Source organism: Amblyomma maculatum, chromosome 4 (assembly GCF_055883805.1).
Source record: "Amblyomma maculatum isolate TAMU_Amacu chromosome 4, ASM5588380v1, whole genome shotgun sequence".
Classification (NCBI taxonomy): domain Eukaryota; kingdom Metazoa; phylum Arthropoda; class Arachnida; order Ixodida; family Ixodidae; genus Amblyomma; species Amblyomma maculatum.
In genome coordinates this window covers 154,452,680-154,478,277 of record NC_139347.1, presented here as the reverse complement: position 1 = coordinate 154,478,277, position 25,598 = coordinate 154,452,680, and the positions used below count along the sequence as shown (strand labels likewise).

The 25,598-nt window shown below is 43.0% G+C and overlaps 2 protein-coding genes across 2 annotated transcripts in view; one reads left to right on the top strand and one right to left on the bottom strand.

Moving 5' to 3' along the window:
* Positions 1 to 9,543, bottom strand: part of LOC146193326 (uncharacterized) — a 74,978-nt gene extending 65,435 nt beyond the window's left edge. The window contains exons 1-4 of the mRNA XM_084600518.1: positions 9,401 to 9,543; positions 8,770 to 8,889; positions 2,794 to 3,054; positions 874 to 1,298 (exon numbers count right to left, since the gene is read on the bottom strand). Of these exons, the coding sequence (XP_084456644.1) occupies positions 874 to 1,298; positions 2,794 to 3,054; positions 8,770 to 8,889; positions 9,401 to 9,530 (936 nt within the window). The 5' untranslated portion in view covers positions 9,531 to 9,543. The remainder of the gene's footprint in view (positions 1 to 873; positions 1,299 to 2,793; positions 3,055 to 8,769; positions 8,890 to 9,400) is intronic.
* Positions 9,544 to 15,444: 5,901 nt separating this feature from the next.
* LOC146193325 (uncharacterized) lies at positions 15,445 to 23,356 on the top strand. Its single transcript, XM_084600517.1, has 8 exons — positions 15,445 to 15,505; positions 17,962 to 18,050; positions 18,604 to 18,714; positions 18,952 to 19,147; positions 20,202 to 20,285; positions 21,164 to 21,247; positions 23,145 to 23,215; positions 23,336 to 23,356. The coding sequence occupies exons 1-8, from the start codon at positions 15,445 to 15,447 to the stop codon at positions 23,354 to 23,356; spliced, it is 717 nt and encodes a 238-aa protein (XP_084456643.1).
* Positions 23,357 to 25,598: the final 2,242 nt, after the last annotated feature.

Sequence of the window (25,598 nt, the reverse complement as noted above, 5' to 3'; positions counted from 1 at the left end):
AGCAAAAACAAAAAGTAACAATAACAAGGAATAATAATATACATCAGGTAAGTGGCTCGAAAAGGTTATACGAAGCTTAGTGAAAAAGTTAAAAAAAAAGAACACATGGGTAAATGCAGAGTAAAAGGCATGACATCAGAAAACAATAGCAAATACAACTGACTGTATAAAGTACTACATATGATTGAGAGGACTGCCCTTACAAAAAAATGTAGTTAAGTTTTTCCCGGAATGATTTGCGATCATTGTATGATACAGTGGTGTTGGGCAAGACATTCCATAGTGCTATTGTGTAATGACTTCCAATTTCAATTATGCAGCACATGAAAATTTTTAGAAAGAAATAGCATGCTCTGTTTACTTTTGTCCGTATTGGTACAAGGTTTCCATGTCATGACAGTCTGCGTGCTATTAGCTGGTGAGTATACTCTGGAGTTTTATCTGATTATATATCCTCTTCCAAAATGGTGCCTACCAATATGTCGAAGAGTTCCACTTTTTTTAGACTTATTAATCTCTTTCTACCATGTTTGGAATGATTCCAAGGAAAGACTTTTGGTCCTCTAAGAAGTTTAAAAAAACACAACTTCTGTCTACATCCCTTGCTCTGATAAGAACTGGAATGCCTCGTCCAGACAAAAAACATGGCTTTATGTGCTCTGGAAAGGGCCGGTTTTCTAAATCTAGAAAAACAACCTCTCTGCTTAGCAGAACACATTCATGATCAGATCCCTGGACAACCCTAAGCACCTTCTCAATCTGAAAGAAGCCTTCTGCAGTGTCAACAAAAGTGCTGTCACTTTTTTTTGGTTTCGAGTAAAGTGTGCTGTGATAGATTTGTTTTCTGAGCACAAATCGCTCAAAACACTCTACTTTCCCATCAGCAAATCCGCTTTCGCTCAAAGCCTTGATTTCGGCATCAGTGAGGCTAGCATGCCGATCATGTCCAAGGAGACTCACACCTTCTTCTTGAACTGCATCTGATATGTGTTTGTGGCCCAAAAAGTCATCACAAACAGTTTTTTCCTCCTTCGTTAGCTTTGCGGATGCCAGGAAGTGTTGCAAATGCTGCCCCATTATCACACGCTCAGTATTCTGATAAGGCAAGCCATTGGCAGCAGTGATAGACTTCACAAGTCTACCATTGCCGGCTTCAAATGGAAAGGTAGAATTTGCCCAGAGTGGTCCTAACTGGCGAACATTGTTTGCTAAATGCAGTAGTTGGTGGACATTGAAGATTGCTGCTGTCACACCGTACAATGGCTCGCATCGTTTCACAAATGTAAGAAGCAGGAGCTCTGAAAGGAAAAAAAAAGAAACATTCAAGAACTGACAACTTTGGCAAAAATATATTACTTTAAATTAATAATCTATTAAGCAGAAATGTAATCTTAACACTTGAAAATCGATGTCCACTAGTCCATGTTGTTGACACTTGCTGCAGTGTATGCTGCAAAGCAGTATTAAAATGTCTATCTCGAAATTTAGGACACTTCAGCTCCATCATTAAGGGTTAGATGCAAGAGCGTTTCACACACACTCGAGTATTTTTTTCAGTTTTTACCGTTGTTGTTTATATATTTTCTCTTAAGGCCTGCCAAGCGATAGGTTAAGTGGCAAGCTCGAATGTTCCAGCGCGCTTCCAGCGGAAAGCACTGCTTGCATTTGTTTGCATTTGATGCAACGCCGGGAGGACTCAAGCATTAATTATGCAATAGCATTTTAAACACGCAGAGGATGCTTTTCATTTTTTTTTTCATACATTGCATATGTTTATGCTACAGTGAACAACACCAACACCGGCTTGTCTTCGACACGGAGCCCTTACGCTCTTGTGTAAAATTACCATAGGGTAGTTTTATGCTGGATGTTACATATGTCAAGCGTCAATGAAGTCTATATAGAGCACATTCATATTGTGTTTATGTTTAAAAAAAATACAAGATTTTTTACAAGTTATGACATTTTAAACATGCTTTAAATATTTCTTATAAAGCCAATTATTTCTACTCTGCGATTGGTGCAAGATAGCCTGAGATGATTATGTGCCATAAGACACTACAGAACACAATACTGTTGCCCAGAGTAAATCCTTTTGTATAACTGTTAGGTGATGTGTATAGAGGAAGGCGGGCAGACACTAGGCTGCCTTTGACTGCTTTTAATCCCCGCTGTCTCCACATTTGTCAATGCGGCAACATGGCGCAGAGTCTCCCTCGCACACGCGCCCAGTCCAAAACCTACTTCTCCTCATCATTCTACTTGCAGATTCCTGCGCAGATTTGCAACAATGTGTACATAAGGCTTCAATTGTAAATGGAATGTAATTCGGAAAAATGCACTCATGTAATCCAGCCACATCCATGTATTAGCAAATATACACTGCTAAACACCTAATAACCTCAAGCCAGGACAATTAGACGGTAGGCAATTTGTTCAGTGATGGCCATACCACCATAAAGGTGATGTGATTCTCCTGAGTGCAAGGTACACACAGCTTGCTTATGGTGACAGCTGAACCTATGACGCTAGCACATTGCGACAGCCACTTTGCCTTGTGCGAGACAGCTATAGCTCTATTTTTTCCACTTTTCTCTGAATTACATAGTATCTAAGAAAGAAATATTAAATATCCAGTAAAAAAATAGTAGTAAATAGATGACCCAATGCATTCCATGGCCTCAACAAATTTTGGAAATTTTTTACTACCAGCCTTGAGTGTAGAAACTCAGCTTGAAGGCACGGAATATTCAACTCTATCTCCAAAAATATGAAATACAATTGGCAAAGTACCTGCGCGATCAATTTCCTGCGCTGACACCACATCTCTGAGCAGAATATTCACCGTCTCTGACAGCTTTGCAAAGTGCCGCCAGTAGTCCAAGGGCAAGATGTCTTCGAGACATGGAAGAGCATAAAAAAGAAGCCACTGCTTCCATTCTGATGCCTTCCAGTGCGTTCTTTCCTCAATGCGACGAGGCAGACGGGTAATGCAATGAGGAGGCTGTATGCTCAACAGCTGGCTGTTCACTTTCCTCAAGAAAGAAGGAGCTCCTGCGGAGGTGAAACATTTGTAACATTTTTACTCAAGGTACCACAGCGTATTCAAACATTTTAGCGCTTCTAAGCAACAACCAGCACCATGGCTGCATCATTTAAATATGTTTTTATGACTTAGTTCTGGTTTAAAGCATAAGTGGAAGCCAAAGGGAGCAGGAAAAAGGTGGAAAATAAACCCTGACCAAGTCCTGCCACCTTACATGAAAAAAAAAAAAAGCATTCGATGGCTGCAAATTGTAATGCAAAGCACTTCGTTGGTTTCTGAGGCTTAATCCCCCAAAGTAACTCGGGCTATGAAAGACGTAGTGGAGGTCTCCGGAAATGCCGACCACCTGGGGTTCTTTACGTGCTCTGACATCGCACAGCACACGGGCGCCTTGCTTTTCGCCTCCATCGAAAAGCAGCCGCCGAAGCCGGGATTCAATCCCGCATACTTGGGAACAGTAATCGAGCGCCGTAACCACTGTGCCACCCCAGAGGGGTTCAAAGCACTTGAATATTGTGCCATTACTAGTACAACTAAATGGGAAACAAGAACCCCCCAAGAAGAAATGCTTGTGATACACAACCTCTCTGTACACCGCAACAGTAATAACAGCATGGCGTGTTACAGCAGTACCATTTCATGCACAAGTCATTTACAGCATCAGCCAACACACATGTGCTATTACTAAGAGGCAGCTAGATACAACTAGTATATAGTGTAATGTACACTTTATTTGCATGACATACTAGCATGTGTGCAGCCAGTAGTAATCAACCTAATAGTGAAAGATGTAGCCAAATTGTCTTCTACAAAGTTAAGGGATGCTTTAAATTATATTGAATGTTATTTGATACCAATAGCTAAGCTACTTTGGTGCAACAGCACTAAACAATTGGCCTCAATTGGATTTGCTAACTGACCTGAGTGTTTTTCTGTACACCTAATTTCATTTGTTTATTATAAGGAAATGAAACAAAAAGAGAACAATAAAGGACCTGAATCCTTTATTATGAAAGGACCTTGAATCATTTCAATTGGAATATAAAAACACTCAATAAATAAAAAGGTTCTGTATTATACAGCCACATTTATGGCAAATATGTAAATTCTAACTATTTCTGTCATAGCCTATCACTAGTTTTACTAGTCATGATGCTTCCCAATAATGAGTACAAGCATAGAAACGATCATGGTGAAGCAGGGTTCATTACAATTCAGTCACAATTATACTCCATTTCATATAGAGCACACAATGCAGCCAAGGCTGAGGTGCCTCTTCGCACTCCTCAACCGCATCGTAATCTCTCTTCCTCAATGGCGCTTCACCTCGCAATTGCAGAAAGAATGCCATGTCTGCACGCCTGAGTAAGGTCTGCTCAGGCCTGTTTTAAAGCATATGTCAAACTGGACTCCAATGAAATTCAAAGTGGACAAGCAAAAACAAAATAGACCATGATATAACATATTTGTTCACGCTTCCTCCCGCGTAGAGCAAAAAGTCTGGGACCAGGTTCAGTTAGTGGAGAGGAGGGGCAGGCCATGCGGTGGCTGTCAGAGCAAGTCAAGTTCCTCAGTGGTTTTCCAGCAAGATTGAGCGAAGAAACAATAATGAGAAATGAAATGCATGAAAGCCTTATCACCGTTCCCGTATATTTTTTTTTTCTCATCACCAACTTTAATTCACATCTCGAGCAAGCGGAATAAACTTTTGCCCTAAAGGCAACTGTCTCCTGCTTGTGACCGTCTTTGAGTCGTTTTATCTTGCATAGTATATGAACCAGTACCAAGTTATTCCTCGAGTATGTGCTAAGCCGCAAGCGTAAAGATGAGATGGGAGCAAGAGAGCACAGCTCGCTCATTCCACGGACAGAAATCGGTGACATAAGGGTTTGCAATTAACAGTAACAACAGGGAATGAGCTTTCCAGCGCGTGCACAGCACCTCCAAAACCTCCTCACAGGTAACCAGACATACATACACACACACACACACATACAAAAAGGAAGAAATACATTTGAGCAATGTGCGCGCAGACATTGGGTACGCCTCCTGTAGACCGGATGCCCACTCCCCCTTTTCACATCACCTGGTCGTCAGAAGGACTAGGGGGAAAAAAAGTAAAAGAAAAAGCCTGCTGAGCGGGCAAGGAGGATCAGAATGGCAATAGACCTTATGCAAAATTGCTGCCATCTATCGGCCGCCGTGTGCGTTTCCACCATGTTTAAGGGTAGCTGAATTGAGCAGTAGCAAGCGGCATAGTAGTGGGTCGCGTGGCCGGCTTCGTTAATGCTTGTTGTTTCTGATAATGCCGACATACTGTTGTGTCCCTTACTGTATGCAAAACTAAAATAAGAGTGTAGAAGAAAAGAAGTAGAAGTTATATCCCTTGAGGATTTTTGAGGCTTATATAAATCTACTTGCGTGGTTGTCGTGCTAGGTGCACTTTCGATCAACGGTGCTCCCGAATTGCAAAATGGTATATTATTTAATATGCTTTGGAAGGTTTCAAATCCGTACTCGGCGCTAAGGCAGAGGAAATATATCGCCTACAGTGTGTTAAATTTGTCTGTCTCATCCCAGCTTTTACGGTTTCATGCATACAAGCTCTCAACAGATTTTGCCTGTACTATGTATATATGTCCAAGTATCCAGATAGAACACGTTTTAGCACTTCAAAGGCGCCAGACTGTTCTCTTAAATTCTAGCCCGATATTCTAACGTCTTTACGCGTTCAATTCATCAATGAATCGAATATAGTGGACTACATCTAGGCTTCAGTTGCTGAAATGCGTCTCCAGGACACTGCTTGCAAAAGGTATGATGCAAAGTATATACGTGGCAGCAACTGCCTCAACCATTTGGCTGCTCTCGTCTACCTCGAGTTCGCATGATTGCTGTTGCTATAGCGATGGCAGTCACTGCGCTGTTTGCTATTTTTTTTTATTAGTGCAAGGTTTTTTCTCTGCGAGTTATGTGAGGTGCATTGAAAAGTTACGCCTCAATTTGGACCATGCCAAGTTTGTTTTCTCCCATCCATATTGCTAAATAATGCCACATTTCTTTTCGTTTAACCTTCAACATTTCTTTTCGTTTAACCTTCATGGTGTGCCATCAAAACAGTGTAATGAGGTAGGGATTGAAAGTGTCAACCATTTGTCACTATCCACAGAGCAATATCGTTTGTAGCGAGCCTTACCGCATTTAGCAGTGAGGTTTGCTACTGCGGCTATCGCAATAAAAATGAGGATGAGTGCACACGTCTTCTAACTTTACTTTGACTAAAAATACCCAGTCCTATAAATGTATGTATCACATTTTCTGTATGCCCATTGCTTGGTACAGTACTACTTCGCTGAATTGCTAATGTTTGTTGTTTTTCCTATATGGCAAAAAAAAATACCATGTATCACAGCTGCCCACTGATGACACTTATGTTTGTTCAGGTGTCAAATGACTGCACTCCCCATAAATTCGTGTTTTAAAAAGTATGTTTGGCAGCTATAAAAAGAAAACCGCCATTCAACAATAGACAGCCCACATGTGTTCACTACATTTTTACAAAATGATTTCGTGAAGAATGTCGCTAGTGTCGAATATTGCAAGAGAATACAGTGCTATCAGATTTTCATTCCAAATCTTCATAAGCAAAGAAAGTACTAAAATCTTGTTTGCCCCCCCCCCTTCAAAACTAAACAAAAAACAAAAACAGCTCGTCTCAAATGCTATAAATTGATACAAACTCTGAATAGGCTCTGATAGTTGGTGTCTGTCTCATTACTCAGCTCATCCATGACATCGCCAACGAAAAAATAAAAATAAAATACTTCAATTCTGTCAAGAATTACGAAAAAAAGAAAAAAAGCTGCATTAGAGAGGAGAATGACTGGTGTGAAATCTGCGCATTGCTCAAAGTACTGATCGAATACGCGTCCACAAAGGAGCTTGACATTGCGTCTGGGTATAAGGCAGACCTCTGCGATGAGACTTCGCAGACAGTAGTATACTTTTTACGAAATAGAACCACGATGTGACAGCAACAGGAGCTACATATCTGAGGAGGATCAGCGTGTACGGAATCACGCCATTGACCTGTAACGTTTCCTCGGCAAATTCACGTGGTTGGGGGTTTTAGCCAATAACATATAGAATATGGGATCTGCTATATGGTTGTTTACACATTAATGAGATACATCAGAGGCTGAATGTCCAGACAGAAAATGGGAACAGGATGGGAACAGTAGCGCGCGCGCTGTACTGGGAATTGTGAAGGTCCATAGGAGCGCAGTGTTTATTAAGCGCCAGTCCTATGTTTAAATAAAAGAGACAATATTAAGCTCCTTCATGTAAGCCTATTTTACACTGCACTATACGGAACGACAATGATGACGGCCAAGCGCCGGACGCAGTAACAAGTTGAGCCTTGCCCGAGCTGGACTCGAAAACATCCCGCTGCGGCTGACGCAGCGTACTTACATTGCAGACGTGCTTTATACCCGGAAGCAATACCAATATGTTTTGCATTTTCATGGACGCGCATTTGAGCACTGTATTAAGGAATTGGCCGAAGGAGCAATGAAGGCTTTGCCGTTTGCAGCTACGCTGATTCCACCATTCGCAAGAAGTTTTGACAGTGCAGTATCGCTTCATGATGTGAATTCGAATGTATAGCAGCATGGACAAGTCAATCGTCTATTATTCTGTCATTTTTTGCTCTGAATGCGAACAAATAGCACAGAAACCACAGCACAAAGCAGACGCAGCTAGCACGACAGCAGCAGCCGTAAGCGCAGCTGACTCACTCAACCCTTCAACATGGCGTCGCATAGTGCGGTTCGCTGAATGTCCGATAGATGGCAGAAATTTTGCATAAGGTCTATAGGAAACCGTGGCATAGGTTCTACGCCATCCTTGTTGTCACGTGATCCTCCCTATCCAACTTGCAAAAATTGAGTCTTGAAAATGATGTCGCTGTCTCCTTATTCTCTTTTCTTTTGCTAAAGTGTTTTTTGCTAACCACAGCTTCAGAAACAATGCCTGCTCCCCTCTTGTCCAAGCTGAAGTCTATGAAGATTTCGAAAGAATGTGCTCGGATAGTAGTGAGGTTCAAAGAAATAAAATCACCACAAATAAATCACCAGTAGAATAAAATCACCACAAAAAGACTTCAGAAGGCGAGAATATGATGTTCTCGCAGTGTAAAACGTGGCAGTGTCGCATTCAATACTGTATGACTCACATCATTGTATGGCAAACACCGAATCTCTACTTTGAACAATAAAAGCTATTTTGTGTTTTTCAAAGCAGTCATTCCACTTTGATGAAAAATGGGCTTGTTATCTACAGATCACATTGACTTTCTACTTCGTATTTTTTAAAAAAACCTAAAATAAGAATAGATATGCTAGGATTTGATCCACGGTCCCTCATAAATCGAACAATGAATCCCCGTATTTCATACCACTGAGCCACGATGCAAGGTGTAGTAATGCAGTTTGTTTGTTCTTTGTAGTGGACTACTACCATACCTTTAGCAGCATTGACTGCTATGTTTGAAACTGAGTATAGTGCCACTCACAGCTGATCTCTTGGAAACTCAGAAGCCTAGAAACTGAAAATACTGCTTGAGAGCACTGTTGTAGCTGGTGCAAAACACCAGAAGTACACAATTAGTACAATGTGTGCCTAACCGTTAATACATCATGCTTGAATGGCATGGTACCTACCAACATAGAATCTCTCTGAAGAGTTTGTGGAGCTGAACAATGTGTCTGTAACTTTTCTGGTGACTCCTAACAGGACACAATGCATGTAGTCCACGCTGATGCCAGACACCAGGTTGAAACCTACAAATAAAAAGTGAGCATATAAGCACTGCTACAAATAAACAAGGTTATCACGTTTGATATAATAAATGACAGCCATGGCACACGCATGAAGACCTCAGCCACAAAGGTTACAAAGCTATGTACATACTTTTTCAGTGGCTGCGACAGAAAATATATGAACAAGCCAGTGATCCTAGATCAAATAAGAATAACACTGACCTTGCAACCGCTATTTTCAACAAGAGCAAGGGTACGAAATTAATATCTAGAGCCGCAGTGATCTGTTTCAAATATCGCTGCTCTCAATACAATCAGCAGACAGCCTGCATAGTATCACTGTGAACACCAATGCAGCCTCTACCTGTTCAAAAATATGTTGTTGCAGTGGCTCTTAGCTTTTTGTTAAACACACACTTCTTTAGCTTTCTTGCTGAGAGTAACGCACTCTGGTGTCATTTGCAGCCTCTTTGGCCAGCTACCTTCTAACATGAATGGCTGCTGCATTATAAACCAGGAATGCATAACTTACCTTTAAGAGCCATTAATATTGATGGCCCCTTGATGCCATTTATGCTGTCTTCATGGGCAAAGGCTGTATGCATGTCTTGCACAACCTGATTGTGTGTCCTTGGTGGTCCAGCATCACCAATGTACCGCATACTTCCTGAAAATTAGAATAGGCATTGCATATAGGATTTTAATTGCATAAAAGGCTATATTTAAACAAATAAACGAAGGTCAGTCTGGTTTCAATGAGGCTAAAAATAAGATGGTACACACATGCAATGGGTCCGTTCTAATTCTCTCAGCAGCAATCTTAATGTCGCACGTGATAAAAGTAAGTGCAAGTGTGGCACCTGGCATCATTGCTCTGCCGTGCTGCCCAGCAACTATGTGCCATGGCATACCACTTATAGTCCTTTATTCTAGTACAACCTGCTCCAGCACTTCAAAAGTCATGATGCAGGCGATTACAATGCACATGGCATTGCATGTAAGCCACCTATGTGCAAAGGACTCTGCACAGAAACATAGGGCACATTAACAACATGACTTCATTGGTTAGCATTACATTTCTGAGCATCTTTTATTGAGATACTATATTCTCTCTCATTCACACACACACACACACATGCACACAACTAGGCAGTGCTGCAAGGCAGGTATAAAATACATTACTCTAACTTCATCACCACGATCAGCTGAAATATGTTTACAGGTCAGAGGCCTTCCTGACATGAACATTAATTTATAATGCATCAGCGAAGTATAGTGTAATATATACGACTGGGTTTGTCTAATGCTTACCTCACTAAAGCTTCAAGTTGAGCTAGTTGGTAACTCCTAACTGGAATCATTTTTAGTGGCAAATAAAAACAGATACATACAAAGATGTCACACAAACACCCGCTTACCTTCCAAATATTTTGCTTCAGTTAGGCACCAAGGACATCCATATATGCCATTGAATTGTACCATGTGCAGGATTGACGCCCGTACAGGCGCATCAACAGCACAACAGAGCACAAACAGTCTTGAGCAATGCGCAGAGTCCCTATTCCTCCAAGCGACTGGTGGCATATCATTTATTTCAGTGACGAAGCGTCCAAGGAAAGTCTCCATCTTTGGGTGTTGTGGCCCAAACCAGAGCCCTGCCAGAACTGGCTGCTTGAACCGAACATCTGGCGGTAGTTCATTGACATTGAACTGCAGTGGCCACACAGATGTTTTTGAAGATTTGAAAACAGGGCTCACATCTGTGTTCAAAGTTATAGTAAGATCATCACTGGAAAGCCCTGCATCTTCAAACATTTCATGGAAACGTGCAGCTGTAGTAATGTCACTGATGTCACTGTGCATTTGGCTTCGCTGCGTCAACCCTTCTTCCAGGGCGTCCTTGTTGCGTTCAATCAAGGAACGAAGTTGCCTTTGAGCATTGAGGGTAACGAAGAAAGAGCCTTTAGCCCGAAGTTTAGCCATGCTTTCACTTCTGTTACAGATGCTGCACACACCATGGTCGTTAGCTTCAGTGAGCTGGTGTCCACACTCCTCGCACAAGTACCAAAATTTCACATTTCTTTTTTATGTGACGTCCAAAGTTTTCGAAACGTATATGAACTGCGTGGCAGCACCTGCGTCCCGGCAATATTGTTTATGAGCGTGGCAAGGTCGCCTAGCGCTGTCCACGTCAGCCCGTGCGCTATGGCAAATGACATAGTCATCGCAATGGCACCAGCTTCGGACGTGCCAAGGTTCGGCACTTTCTCAGTACTAAAATTCGCGAAAGAATTCACGGCTATCTCTTCAAACGAATCACGCAGCAGCGAATCTCCAAGCTGCTCATCCAGCGGTTCCCCGTCTTCATCGTCAGGCTGCCCATCTTCCGTTCCGCCCTGAGCATCGCCATGCTGCTGATCCTCCAATCCATCGTCGCTGCATTGCCAGTAGTCAGGTTTCCGAGGGTTTCCCCCACAGTAGTGGTCTACCACATTAGCGTTCACTGCGGCAGGTGACGGAACTCGCAGAGTTGAATCGGCGCCTGAACTAAGCTCATGAGAGCAGGATTGATCAGTAGCTGATGGCGTGGATGTCTGTCCGGCGTCGCTCGCACTGGAACAAGGCGCTACTTGCGTTTGCTGATGTCTACTCGCCCGTCCTTCGTAAAAAGTGGACTTCGGAAGGAGCAAATCACCACCGCTGTGCAAGTACGCTTTGCGCAGTCTCTTCTTTGGAAAAGTCGCCATCAGACTGCACCTGTATCGGGAGTAATGATGAACATTTGCAAGAGGTATGAAACCGATTAGAACCGAAAGGTGATTATTGCAGGGCAAGAAACTCGCATGAACCAAAAATGAACCATATCATGGACGGACGGTCGATGCACACGAGACCGCCTGGTGGTCTGTTGCTGCTGTGGCTGTCGGAAGAAAGAAAAGAAAATGCACGGGCCTGCTACTGGATCTTATGAATTAAATTTGTAGCGTATTTGGCGATTGATGTTGTGCTAGTTAATGATGCATGATCGTCATTAATGTGCATTTTTTTTAAGGATAGATCGACGAAGGTATGAAAAACCCAACTTCAAATGAGTTATAATGAAGCTAGATCATAGAGGCTTTTTGGTCGCATTTCAGTCGGCACCTGAGAACTCAGTGCAGATCAATGTGGCGCAGACGTTAAAATAGTCAAGCGAAAATATCATTATACTTCGGGGATAACAGCATGAACTTCAACCGAAGCAGAATACAGCAAGAGTGCGGTCTGCACGTACCGCGCATCCGAAAAGAACCGATTTGAGGCCATCTAAGAGTAGTGCCCACAAATCGCTCATTGCTGACAATACATGTTTTCCAATCCAAATAGTGTCACGGTGTTTTGATCACCATCCGGTACATTGGTCTTTTAATTAGCGGCGTAAACTGTTCTGTTGTACGTTTGGTTTGGTTTGTGGGTTTTAACGTCCCAAGCAACGTACAATATATGCCATGGAAGACGCCGCAAAAATTTGGACTACCTGGGGTTCTTTAATGTGCACGCACTGACACCGCACGGTTATCCGAAGCAAATACTATGCTTCAGTTTTTGTTTTTTGTTTTTAATCTTCGAAACGTTAGCAGGAAATAAAAGTGTACATGTGATATAGGCATATTAGCCGCCGGCGTTTTGAAAATGTGAGGTGGATGTGTTATTGGGCCAAGGAGCGAGAAAGAGGGGAGATAAATGAACAGACAGAAGACTGCCGCGGACAGATATACTGCCAGCGGTCTTCGCTTGCGGGAAAGGAGAGTGAACTAAACACACAAAAAAGAGGCTATGCGGCGAATATAAACAACACAAAAGACTGCCGGAGAGATATACTGCCAGCGGTCCTCGCTTGGGAAAGGAGAGTGAACTACACATACACAAAAAGAGGCGATGAGGCGGCGCGGCCGCCGACGGCGGCCGCTCCCACCACGCTCCCGCGCAGACCGGGGTTTCCCATGGGTATCGGGTTGCTGGTAGGTACATCGCACGTACTCGAGCAATACGAGCAGGAACACGCGAGCGCATGGCCCTCGAAACCCACTTGAGGTGTTACGCTGCTGCCGCTATGGAAACAAAGTAGATAGGGCGCCGCGGTTCCGTAAACTGTTTGCACTCATACCGCCTTGCTAGCGTTGCGTTGCCGCAAAGCGGCAGCAGATTGCAAAGCGCCGGACTGACCGCGCTGTCGTAGTTGTGTGACAAATACCGCTGTTAACAATTTTTTAATTCTATGTGGGCCAATTTGAAAACGTTGACCAGAAAATATTCGTTTAGCGCATGCTCGACACACGCACACCCACATAAAAAAGGGCAAAAAAAAAAGACGCTAAACAACAGTATTAATTAAGCGGAGAACTAGAGATGCCACTGTCCGCAATGTGCGCTTTGCAATCAGCTGCCGTTTCTTTTTTAATTTTTTTTAATTGGTTCACAGGAAGGGAAAGGCGCAGTATCTGTCACACTTGCTATGTGGACACCTGAACCGCGCCGTAAGGGAAGGGATGAAGGTGGGACGCCAGTGGAAAAATCCCGTGCGCAAAAGTGGAGAGACTACGCGTTTTGACAAAACTGCATGGCAGCATTTTGTGACGGTGAAGCTGTTATTTTTAAGTTATGCATAGGGTAATTTGTCAGGTGCATTGTTTTGATTGATTGATTGAATGTCCTTTATTGAATTGGAAGGCTCATGGCCATGGATGGGGATAAAGGGGAGTAGACAGAATCTTATACAGAAAAAAATAATAATTGCAGCGGTTCGCATGGTATCTCCACTTTTGCTCACGGGACATTAGCATGGAAGTGCTACTGGCAAGAAACAAAGAAAAAGATTCAAAATGATGATGGATGTCAGTATACATATACTGCCGCGATAGAACCAAAATAAGGGATAATATTAAATAACTCAAAATTAATAACAAGAAACAAAAGAAAGCCCAACATCCTTCACTTGTTTGTGTTTTGTAAGTGAGTACGTGATTCGGAATGACATGAATCATGGACGTACGAAAGGAAAGGAAGAGCAAAGTGCACGGGCTTGTAATTGACATGTTATTGCTCCACATCATAGAGCTAATACACAATTCTATCCACCCGGCCGCCTAGAAATAAAAAGAAAAAATAGAGTGGAGTGGAAATCAAGACATAGGCGGGACTTGCGCTTTTATGCACTTTCACCATTTTCAGGGCTGCTAGCGCCATCACACGCACTCTGTAGTTTGAGTGAATTTATGCTTTACAAGGCCTACTAGTCTTCCCAGCTTTGCTACAGCGCACGTTTTGTCACTTTGTTTGCGAGTCGTGTACTAGCGTGGTCTCATTCTCGTGGCTGACAAAACAATGTTTGCGTGCGTTAATTATATCGAAGACAAGCAGCAGGCAATTGTTCCCGTGTCCCTGATACGGAATTTTAAACCAACGAACTGTGATGACTTTGACAAGCATAAGGTATTTCAAGCCTATTGGATAGATGAAGATGGCGAGTTCGAAAACTTCTATCCCGCAAATGTGACAGCACTCGCCGGTGAGGCATCATTTATCCTTTTTGTTTGCAGCACTGTGGTGCATTGCGTCTTCGCTTTATTACAGCTGTAGCATAGAATACCAGCGGTCATGAGGTCTCGATTTGGCTGTGCTTTCTGCGCCAGTTGAAGGAGCACCGCGCTCTAGTTTTGGTTTTACTCAGTGCACATGCGCCTGCCTCATTTCTGCGTTCGTTTTGCAAAAGTGCTCGGGTAGTGCAGAACGATGTCATGTTTAACAGATATTTATTCACGAGGAGTGATAGGCGAGAAACCAAGAACTGCTCAGGAATTGCTAAATGCAGTTGATTTTTCGCTACACACCCGACTTGAAATTGGAATAACATTTTCATATATTTTAGCTTTTGATGCGAGTCAGATCATGCAGCTTTGTACGGCAGAAATGTTTTTTTTTTTTTTTAAGAATTGAAAGAAAATGTGGAACTGTAATTTTTTTTTAAATCCTGTTTCAGTAGTTCCGGAAATAGCCGGTTTGCTTTCCTTTGTTGGCTGTTAGCTATATATAATTACAACAGGGGCTGAACACCTGTTAGCTTTCACAAATGAACCAAGTAATGGTACAAGCAATAGGAGGTTGAGCAGAGCAGTATATTGCCTTTCATTTCTGAAATTTTCATCGAGATACTGTTTCTTTAAAGCGAGAAAACAATTCTTCAAGTTGAGCTCTTTCGCTGCAAGTCGCTTTGTCTCCTAACGTCTCTTCGCCTGAGTGCAAGGCGCTGTCGTCACTGTTACCAGGCGTTATAGTTCTTAAGTGAGGTCTGCAGTTCAGGCAAGCATTGGAAAGAAGAGCAGTCGAACAGGGCCCGCTTGCACGAAACATTTAAGTCTAGTCTTATTCTGATCTTCAGGCTTAATCAAATCTTATTGGAGTCTAAACGTTCCCTAGCCGATAAGACGCTTGCACGAAACAAACTAGACTGGAATAAGACAGAAACTTAAGACTGGAATAAGACTGGAGCCTAGACTGCCTCGAGCAGTCTTATCCCAGTCTTATAGTCAGTCCAACATGGCTGCCCTGCGCTTGGTCTGCCTCGAGTTGCTCGCTGAGCTCTTGTTGCGCCGCGAACGTGTGTGTTCCGTGCCAGCACGAATCCCCTCGATACGTTCAGCGAGGAGCAGCTGCAGCGGCGTCTACGCTTCGGGCGGGGCGGCTCATTGCCGACATGCTTCGCCCTGAAATCGAGCGCCCGACGCGCCGGAGCGGTGCTTTGAGCGCCGAGCTGCAAGTGATGCTGGCGCTGAAAGTTTTTGCCTCTGGTTGATTACTGCCGGGTATATGATTGGGGCCCAGGAATCGACAGCAAGCCGCATAGTATGTCGAGTTGCTCTCGTCCTCGTCCACCGCAGCAAAGACTGGATCCGGTAAGCCTCTTTATCTGCTTCCCTCGCTTGTTTCATTGCCGCTTGCTTATCTTGACTAGGCGCGTTAGCTTGCGGTCGGAGCAGCTGAGCATGCGTGCTGTACGTAGGATCTCTCAAGTGTGTATATATGTACGCGCAGAGTAACGCGAAGGTATCACTCACCGTGCGCATTTCGCGACTTAGTTCGCCCGACGTGTTTTTCATCATATGTGCGCGCGCGACGGTGTGCAAGCCTTAGCATGACATAGTCGGGGAACTAAACATCACTACGCTCTTTTTTTTTCCCAGTTGGCCGTCGCAGAACGAGCTGCGAGATGTACAAGGTGGTCGCCAGTTTTTCACGCGTTGTGGGTGCGATCGACGGCACTCATGTACGGATTTTGACGTCGGACCGGGCCTGTGTACGTGCGTGTACCCTGGGAACATCTAACCCGATACCCATCGCAAACACCAGCGCGGGAGCGTGTCAGACGACACCCGTCAGCGGCCGCGCCGCCGCATCGCCTCTGTGTATGTGCAGTTCACTCTCCTTTCCCAAGCGAGGACCCTCCGGCAGTCTTTTGTCTTTTTCATTTATCTCATGTGCCTCTCTCGCTCCTCGGCGCAGTCACGCATGCCTCGCACTTTCAAAACGCTGAAACGCACGGGATGCCTGTTGCTCAATGGAATGGCAATTGGTCTGAACACCACTCGCCGACTAGAAATAAAATATATATTAATAATTAGACGGACGCCTTTAGCAATACCAGGCGCTTTAAAAGAGGAATTGAGAGCAAATGTACCCATGGGTGCCCACGCGGTTACCTTATTTTTTTTCTCGGAAAAGGCAAAGTCATCGTTAAAATTACAAAGGGTTAAAAACATGAGCCTGGAGACGCCCACCGCATTTTTGGAAATATGTGCTTTTGATATGATGTTTTGCTACCAGTCGTTTGGCGCGATTGCTGCGTCATAGTGTTAAAAATTAAAAAAAAAAATGCTACTTCATACGCACTGCGTGGTCCAGTGCAGAGCGAATTTGACTTCAAAGCAAATCTTCAGGACAGAGTAGGCAGAAAGGAAGTTACGATGCTTAAAATGTGGGCAAGGGAGGGGGGGGGGGGGGGGGGGCTTGGTTTGATGAGCGTGCTTTTGCTTTTAATTTCTATGACCTACGGAGGTAAGTCCCTGAGAATAAACGAGGGGAGCTCACCGAACTCAAGAGGTCGGTGAGCGCTGGAGACATCTATTCACTCTCCTGCGCGCTTCGGCTTTGCATTTTAGCTGGCATTAAATACATTATCCTTGTGTTGGAATCGGTCAGGGAATTGTAGAACGCAACTGAACGAAACCTCATAGCCAGTGTCTCGCACTGTTATATAAATTTTATACACGATCAGACAGGCAGCGCTGTCAAAATGTTCAGTTTCCAACTTTCGAAAAGCGCGCGCAAGCAAAAGCAGCCGGATGTTTACCTGGAACTGTGATCAGCTATTGGTTGGCGCGAACGCCGACCGCGTTCGCGGCCGACTTCCGCCAGCTCCCCGTCTCATTCCCTGCCGGTGGCTGAAATTCTCGCCTAGGGACAAAAAGTACCTACAGTCTTCAATAAGTCTGGACTGTAGTTCAGTCTTATCGGTTCGTGCAAGCGCCCGGCGGCCGCCAGGAAGCCCAGTCTTATTTTAGATTCGGATAAGACTAGACTCGGTCTTAAGACTGGACTTATACCCTCACGTTCGTGCAAGCGGGCCCAGGTGTTTGTGAGAACCTGCTAGCTGGGTGGGGCATGCAAGGAAGTCATGCCTTTGGGGAGGAAGATAATTTTTGAGTGTTATTTTAAGGTGTTGTTTGTGCTCCGCGATCACGAGGTTTTGTTTCTGTAGTTGGGCTTTGAGCTCCGCATTTTCTCAAGCAAGCGAAGGGGATCGCGGCTTCCAGCTCACCTGTTTTTAAGCAGGCTAGGAGAGGAAGCCGTAGTTGCCTTGGCAATCTCCTTAACTATTGCCGCACTAATCTTCAGTGATTCAAAAGCAGCATTCCGCAATTTTTCACGAGGCAGAATTCACACGCCTGCTTTCAAAATTCTCAATTCTATTCATCCCCTGGCCAGATAGTTGAACTGCTATGGGCACTTGATCATGCGGGCACCCTGTGAATGTCCCTTTTGTGTGTTGTCATGCAGAGAGTCTCAGAGACCTGGCGACTTCCTTTAAGGCCTCAAGGGCCGCAGTGCCAAGGCTGATACTTGGCAAAGTTACGAAGTCTAGTGAGGTAAGGAGTTTTCTGACATCATATGACCAGATTTGCTCAGAACTGTACTCAGGCAGTACATTAACAGTTTTGGCATTTGTTAATTCCAGTTTTATTTGTTATGTGGGCCAATAGGACAGTGTATTTTTTAAAGCAGCAGCACATGCATGCAACACTCAGATTATGAGGATGCAGGACATGATTAAAGGGTTCTGCAAGATGAAGCCATCATGTGCAGTATTCAGATGCATTTGACTGTCTAATGAGTAAGTATAAGTGCATGAGCAGTATCTCTTGAGATTCATTTTATTATAGTAGTATAATTAGTTGTGTCTGCCCTGAGATGCATAAAGGTGCTTGCTGATTAACGATTTTGCACTGTAGGGTCATTGCAACCTGGCTACTTTAGGCATAACCAGCATTGCTACTGAGCAAAATTGATTGAAAAGAAGGAAGATATATTGGCTGACAACCGACTATAACGGTGGTGGCAGAACATATGCTGTAGCTAATCAAGTGTGGCATCATCTAATCAAATGCACACTAATCTGTGAGTGATTTGCTTTCTTCCAAGGCCCCACAGGGCCTCACTGAAAAGGAGAGGAAGAAGCGCAAACGGGAGGCAAGTCGCCTTGAAATGGCAAATATTCTCAAGGCGTTCAGAAATGTGGACACTCCTGAGAAGGTATGTTATGTTCACAATTTGTCTTGTCTCCTTGGTAGTCAGTAAGGGGCAGTGTTTGTACAAAGAACAGTCTATGCCTTTCTGTCTATGCCTTTCACATGCTTGCTGTGACCCTTATTTATGTCATGGATTCAGTTACCGCTGGTATCACTACATATCTTTCCTTCAAAAGCAGCACCACATTGTGAAGGTCTCGATACCTATGGTGGATTACATGTCCTAATTCTTCATTCACAGCTTGAAGACGAAGGTGCCTGTGAGCCAATGCGTCGCATGCTTGACAGAGAAATTCAGGTTAAAACTGAAAGTCCACAAAAGGTGTGTGAAGCAGAAGTTCGGGGCTACCTCGACAAGATAGGAGAGCTTGAAAAAGAGCTCCTTGAAGAAAGGAGCCGAAACAAGAGGCTGTGTGATGCCTTACTTGATAAAATTGGTGAGTGTCAAGACTTGAGGATCTGTTTCGTAAAGAAAATGCATACCAGTCTTAATTTCCATGAACACTTGCATGAATATGGTGCGTTTATCGTAGTCTGCAGCCTTTTTGCTAATTCTTCCTGTGAAGGTGATTGGCTACTTTTAATTGCCACCTTGTAATTTGTTTAGATGTGACGAAGCCTCTGTTCTCAGCTTTTGCAATTTCACTGAATGTGTTCAGGACTCATTGTGGCTGCTTGGTTGAATACTCAAGTTAGCACATATGTTTGCTTTTCTCAGCTCTATTATTTCAAGTGGAGAAGTGCGCGTTTAGCGATGTCATATCAAGATGCACCCATCTGGGACCTTTGCCTTGACATGTATGCGCTACGCACTGGGTAGCTCGTACAACAGGGCTAATTGATGACTAGCCTCGAACAAACATACCTGTTTTATGTTTTCTGTCGTCCTTTATATTCTATAACCGAAAAATATCAACTTCGAGACTGCAAGTGCAAAAGCACTGTGTAAAAGTAGGGATGTCTGCAAAGATTGTGATGTGCTTATCCACAGGCTATTCATTTTAGTAAGAGTCATGACCATTTGCATATGTGCTTTTTAACATGGCACTCTGTGAAGAGGCAGGTTGTGTAATCTGGTAGAAAAAACACTGCGTACACCAGTCGCTCCTTTTCAAGCGCACGGTGCAAAAAGGTAGTGTCATGACTGGCTCACCGCGTGCTTTTACTGATGACTCATGGGTAGATGGATCAACGACTGTAGCAAAAACGAAAAGAAGTATTGAGATTGCTTAACTTGTATATGATTACCAATTGGATAAGAGCAAAATACCAGTCCTTTTCCAGTCCTGTTGGTTTACATTCTTTCTTGTCCTTTTCCCATTTGCACTGTTTTTCTGTTTCAAATATGGCTACGAATTAACTAGCCCAAATCAACCTACTCCTAGAGAATTAAGGATTATATATTTTCTCTGAGTGCTGTATAAAGCAGCTTGTGATTTGTTTTCATTGAGTCGTTCTTGTGCTTCATCTAGTACTGTCTTATTTGTGCAGAAATAGCCCGTGAGGCAGCAGAGCCAGCCGCAAACAGGGACGGTGTCGTTGCCGAGTTGCTTGTTCCGGAGGCCCCTTTTGCAGGCATGTTCCTTCCGCTTCTGCTTTCTGATTTCTGAGGATTTGCTACTTAAATCAGGGTGCCTAGCAACCGGGTAAACCAGGAATATTGAATGGCCTCGACAAAACTGACAAGAACCATTTGCAATGGCAAATTTACAATATTTACTCGCATAATGAACCCCTCGCATTATGAACCCACCCCCAGTTTTTTTGCTGAGAACTAGAAAAGAAATGTAGAAAGCGTTGGTCTCTAATGCATTTTTGTTTTGTGCTGTTGCATTCCACAGTGCGTTACTTGGCAGTGTGCAAAAGCGCTGCGTAGCACCAGCACCAGATAACACTGTGTACTTTACCTTTTGTCGTTAGCTCTTGAGGGAAGGAGGGGGAGGTGGGAGCAACTTGGTTGAGTGCCAGTGCTTGTCTGGTTGTGCAAGCCTCGTTTTCAGCATGTTCGCTTTATCATGCCGCGTTTCGGGTGGGTGCTGTCCACTGCCACAGTTGTTAGAATGCATGACAGTGGAAACGTATTTTCAAGCTCACGGTGCAAAAAGGTAGTGTCATGACTGGGGCTCACCGCATGCTTTTACTGATGACTCATAGGTAGATGGATCGACAACTGTAGCAAAAAAAAAAGTATTGGGATTGCTTAACTTGTATATGATCACCAGTTAGATAAGAGCAAAATACCAGTCCTTTTCCAGTCCTGTTGGTTTACATTCTTTCTTGTCCTTGTCCCATTTGCACTGTTTTTCTGTTTCAATTATGGCTATGAATTAACTAGCCCAAATCAACCTCCTCCTAGAGATATAAGGATTACATATTTCCTCTGAGTGCTGTATAAAGCAGCTTGTGATTTGTTTTAATTGAGTTGTTCATCTAGTACTGTCTTATTTGTGCAGAAATAGCCCGTGAGGCAGCAGAGCCAGTTACTAACAGGGACGGTGTCATTGCTGAGTTGCTTGTTCCGGAAGCCCCTTTTGCAGGCAAGTTTCTTCCTCTTCTGTTGCTTGATTTCTCAGAATTTCCTACTTTAATACTCATTTCTCTTTTGGACTGTGCCCGTAGTCAATCACTGGAGATGTGAGAAAATGCTATCCAAATACGCATTATCATAGTCTGTCTCTGGATGTTTGATATAGGCATTTAGAGGTTTTAATTGGAAATATAGTTATAGCTAGTTAATTCGAATGTGATGGGACCGGGAACAAGTTAATTATCCGATTTTCAAATTATTGAATGGCCTCAACAAAACTGACAAGAACCATCTGCAATGGTCTTAATTTTTTAATGCAAGAGGTCTCAACCCCTGCTGCAGGGAATAGAGAACAGTGGTAAGTCTTCATATTTCCTGCCTTTTTTAATTTAATAATCACAGATCTATGTTATTTTCAAAACTGAAAGATGCCATTGAGCTGCCGTAGGATTTCCGATTTCTTCTGTATCAGAATAGCTTTCCATTTGAAGCGAACATCATACTTTCCATGGTGCATTGCCATCGTGCGAAATGCAAAACAGAAGTAACCGCATTAATCCACTGCGAAAGATGCGACAAGCATGTGATAAAAGGTGACGTAAATCTGAGTACACGTTTACTATGAGCAAAAAGTAGAACGATTTGACATTGGATCACTTGGACTTCCCTGTTTTGGTTTCAATGAAAAAAAGTATGCTTGGCGTATAGAATGAAGGAGTAACGATTAACTTAGCATATTTCAACATGGACTGCAATGAAATTCAAAGCGGACCAGCAAAAATAAAATGTGCAACGAGATAAAATATTTGTTCACATTTCATTCTGCGTATTAGAGCAAAAAGTCTGGGCCCAGGCCGATGCAGTGGAGACGAGGGGAAGGCAATGCAGTGGCTGTCACAGAAAGAGCGTAAAAATGAAAATAACGGTGACTCAGCGAAGAGCAAGTCAAGTTCCTCAGCAGTTTTTCAGCAAGTTTGAGTGAAGAAACATTAATGAGAAATGAAATGCATGAAAGCATATACAAGGAAATATGAGTAGAGGACTCTTAGCACAATGCTCTCTTTTTCCAGTGGCCTGTAATACTCCATTTGACTGTTCCATCCATCGCACGTTTGAGAGCAGCACAATAGGGGTGCAGAAGTTCCTTTTCACATGGCATTTCTTTCATAATTTGTGGGCTTTCTTCAGAACATGATAAAAACACCATGTGTGATATATCTGCAGAAAATAATTTATGTAGATGATTCTGAGTATGCTGCAGCTTGCATATCACACTTGGTGTCTGCAGCCAATAATATTTTAAAGGTTGATAAATATACACGGTCAATCAAGAGGAAAACAGAAAATAGAGTAACTCAAGTCTAGTACCAACATTATTTATCTGGTTCCAATCTCATATGATGTGCCTGGCAGTTAAAGCCTTGGCTCAAATTGCATAGGACGACATTTATACGAAAACATCACAATTACTCGAGAGTGGTAGGTGAATAGTGCAAGAGAAATAGGGACACTTTTCATTAGAATTGTCACTATTTCTTTTTTGTTTCATAGCCAATGTGTTGCTTTTGGCTACAAATCAGCAAATCAGTTTTTGGAATACCGTTGTTTCCTTGCAAATTAGTTAATCTACTGGATTATTTGCCATGGTCCTTGACCAAGGGCTGTAATATTTCCAGACCTGCTACTAGTGTTGCATTATAACTGCTCATTACTTACTCCTCATAATGCTTTTTGAACTTAAATATCGCTTGTCGCCTGTTTGTCTTCTTTAGTACATACTTGGCTACTTGTTAGAAGCAGGTGCCGTACATGTTCTTGTCAGCGCAAAAGATATTCTGTGCACCACTTGCTAATGGAGTCCAAACAAGTTCTCATTTTGGACCTCTGTTTCTCACCTTCCCTTTCAGTCAACATGGCCCATGAGGAAAGTCGGGCAGAGGTTTCCCGTGTTCAGCTGTTTGAAGTCGTCGGGAGAAACGTAAGCCGTAAGCCCCTAACAAAGCTAAAAAGCTGTGACTTTTATTAGCTCAAGAGCAGTATTTCTTAACATGCTAATGTTGAATGGCTTGACCTGTTTTATTTATCTTACTTAATGCAGTTACATGGCCTGCAAAACTAAAGCTGCACTTTAATGCCGTGTAGTGCTAGCATAGACTTCATATATCATACGAGGGAGATGTAAGCGCAAAGGAGATGAGCACAAGGGAGGAGGAGACAGGACAACGCACTACTGGCAACTGATTCTTCCGCACACAATATATAGGGACATCGTCACACCACCTATCAGCTCCGGAAATGTCAGAAGGCAATGTAGTTATCTAACAATAAATTCCATGTTTAACATAGGGTTACCTAAAACCGATAAAAACACCGATCACTCTTTAAAAACAAAATGACGTGCTACAAAGGGCCAAAGTAACAAAATAAAACAAACAATAAAATACATATTTAACATAGGGTGAACTAAAATTGATAAAAACACCGATAACTTTAAGAACAAAATGACACGCGGTGTAAAGGGCTAAAGTAACATGTTGAAATGAATAAGCAGAGAGCGGAACTTAAAGGCATAAAAACCAACCCCGAAACCTCGAAAAATAGTGTAACGCCCTAAACGTTCTTGAATGTTTTAAGCACTAGGCACCTTGTGCCACTGCAAAACAGGCATAGAAAACTTCTATTGTGATTGGGACCCAGTGATATGTTGAGAAGTGACGACCAGATAAAAAGCATGCGAAAACATAAAACCATACCAAGCACATGTAACAGCGTAAGCATTCACCAACGGTTTCGTCTTCTGAATACACACAGTATATAGCAGCACAACTCATGCTGTTGTTTTTTGTTCAGCCAAATTTTTTCAATCACTCGGCATCGCTTACACAATTTTGGCCCTTTCTTCTAATCCAAAAAGCTTCCTTTAGTTCACAGACAACAGGTTCGCGGCTTCGGTCTAAAACCGCCGTCCTTTCTAGAATCGGTTTGGTTTGGCGGTGATCACAGTTTTTGCGCTGCAGCGGCAGATTAGACCCCGTTCCAGTGCTCAATAGCACTGCAAAAACTGTGATCTCCGCCAGTGCAAGCCCATTCTAGAAAGGACGGTGGTTTTAGACCGAAGCCGCGAACCTGTTGACCGTGAACTGAGGGAAGCTTTTTGGATTAGAAAAAAAGGGCCAGAATTGTGTAAGCGATGCCGAATGAGGAAAGTTTTTGGAAAAATTTGGCTGAACAAAAAACAAGAGTATGAGTTGTGCTGTTATATACTGTGTGTATTCAGAAGACTAAACCGTTGGTGAATGCTTACGCGGTTACGTGTGCTTGGTATGGATTTTGTTTTCGCGTGCTTTCTATCTGGTCGTCACTTCTCAAAATATCACTGGGTCCTAATCACAATAGAAGTTCTCTTTGCCTGTTTTGCAGTGGCACAAGGTGCTTAGTGCTTCAAACATTCAAGAAGGTTTAGGATGTTACATGAATTTTTCGGGGTTTCGGGGTTGGTTTTTATGCCTTTCAGTTCCCTCGCTTCTTATTCATTCCAACATGTTACTTTCGCCCTTTACACCGCGCGTCATTTTGTTCTTAAAGTTATCGGTGTTTTTATCGATTTTAGTTCACCCTGTGTTAAATATGTATCTTATTGTTTGTTTTATTTTATGTTACTTTGGCCCTTTATAGCGCGTAATTTTGTTTTTAAAGAGTGATTGGTGGTGCTATTGGTTTTAGGTAACCCTATGTTAAACGTGGAATTTATTGTTAGATAATTATATTGCCTTCTGATGTGTACGGAATTGATAGATGGTGTGACAATGTCCTTATATATTGTGTGCAGATTGCAATAAAAGAGTCAGTTGCCAGTAGCGCGTTGTCCTGTCTCCTCCTCCCTTGTACTCATCTTCTTTGCACTTACATCTCTCCCGTACGATCATGAACCGACTAGCCAAGCAACAAGTTTTACTTCACTGACTTCATATATCTTGACAGCTACATGGCTATTAGTGCATTCGTGCAGCAAGCTATCTAGAAGTATCCTGCTTACTCAGTTGTAATATGCATCCATGTATCATGATGAGAAAAAAAATTGGAATGTCTTCAATTCTAATGGGCACTGGATTTTCATACAGTCGAACTTCGATATCGCGAATCATGCTGGGCTGCTAAGTTGTTCATTATTTTGAATTGCCATATAATGAAAAACTGGTGATTATAACTAAGCCAGTGGTCAAACCTGATGTTGTACAAACCTGATGAGTGGTCAAAAATTATGTACTAGTGCCCTCAAAATAAGACTGAGCACAGAATTGTGGAAAATAGTTCTCTTCTTCGTCCAGGCTGTTGATGAGGCGAATACTAGGCGTGTCAAG

What these genes read in the sequence shown, in the direction of transcription:
- LOC146193325 (XM_084600517.1), top strand. Translation starts at nt 15,445, where the DNA reads ATGGCTGCCCTGCGCTTGGTCTGCCTCGAGTTGCTCGCTGAGCTCTTG. An exon ending in GCTCTTGTTGCGCCGCGAAC is followed by an intron (nt 15,506 to 17,961) that starts GTGTGTGTTCCG and finishes GTTGTCATGCAG; the next exon opens with AGAGTCTCAGAGACCTGGCG. An exon ending in TCCGGAAGCCCCTTTTGCAG is followed by an intron (nt 21,248 to 23,144) that starts GCAAGTTTCTTC and finishes CTTCCCTTTCAG; the next exon opens with TCAACATGGCCCATGAGGAA.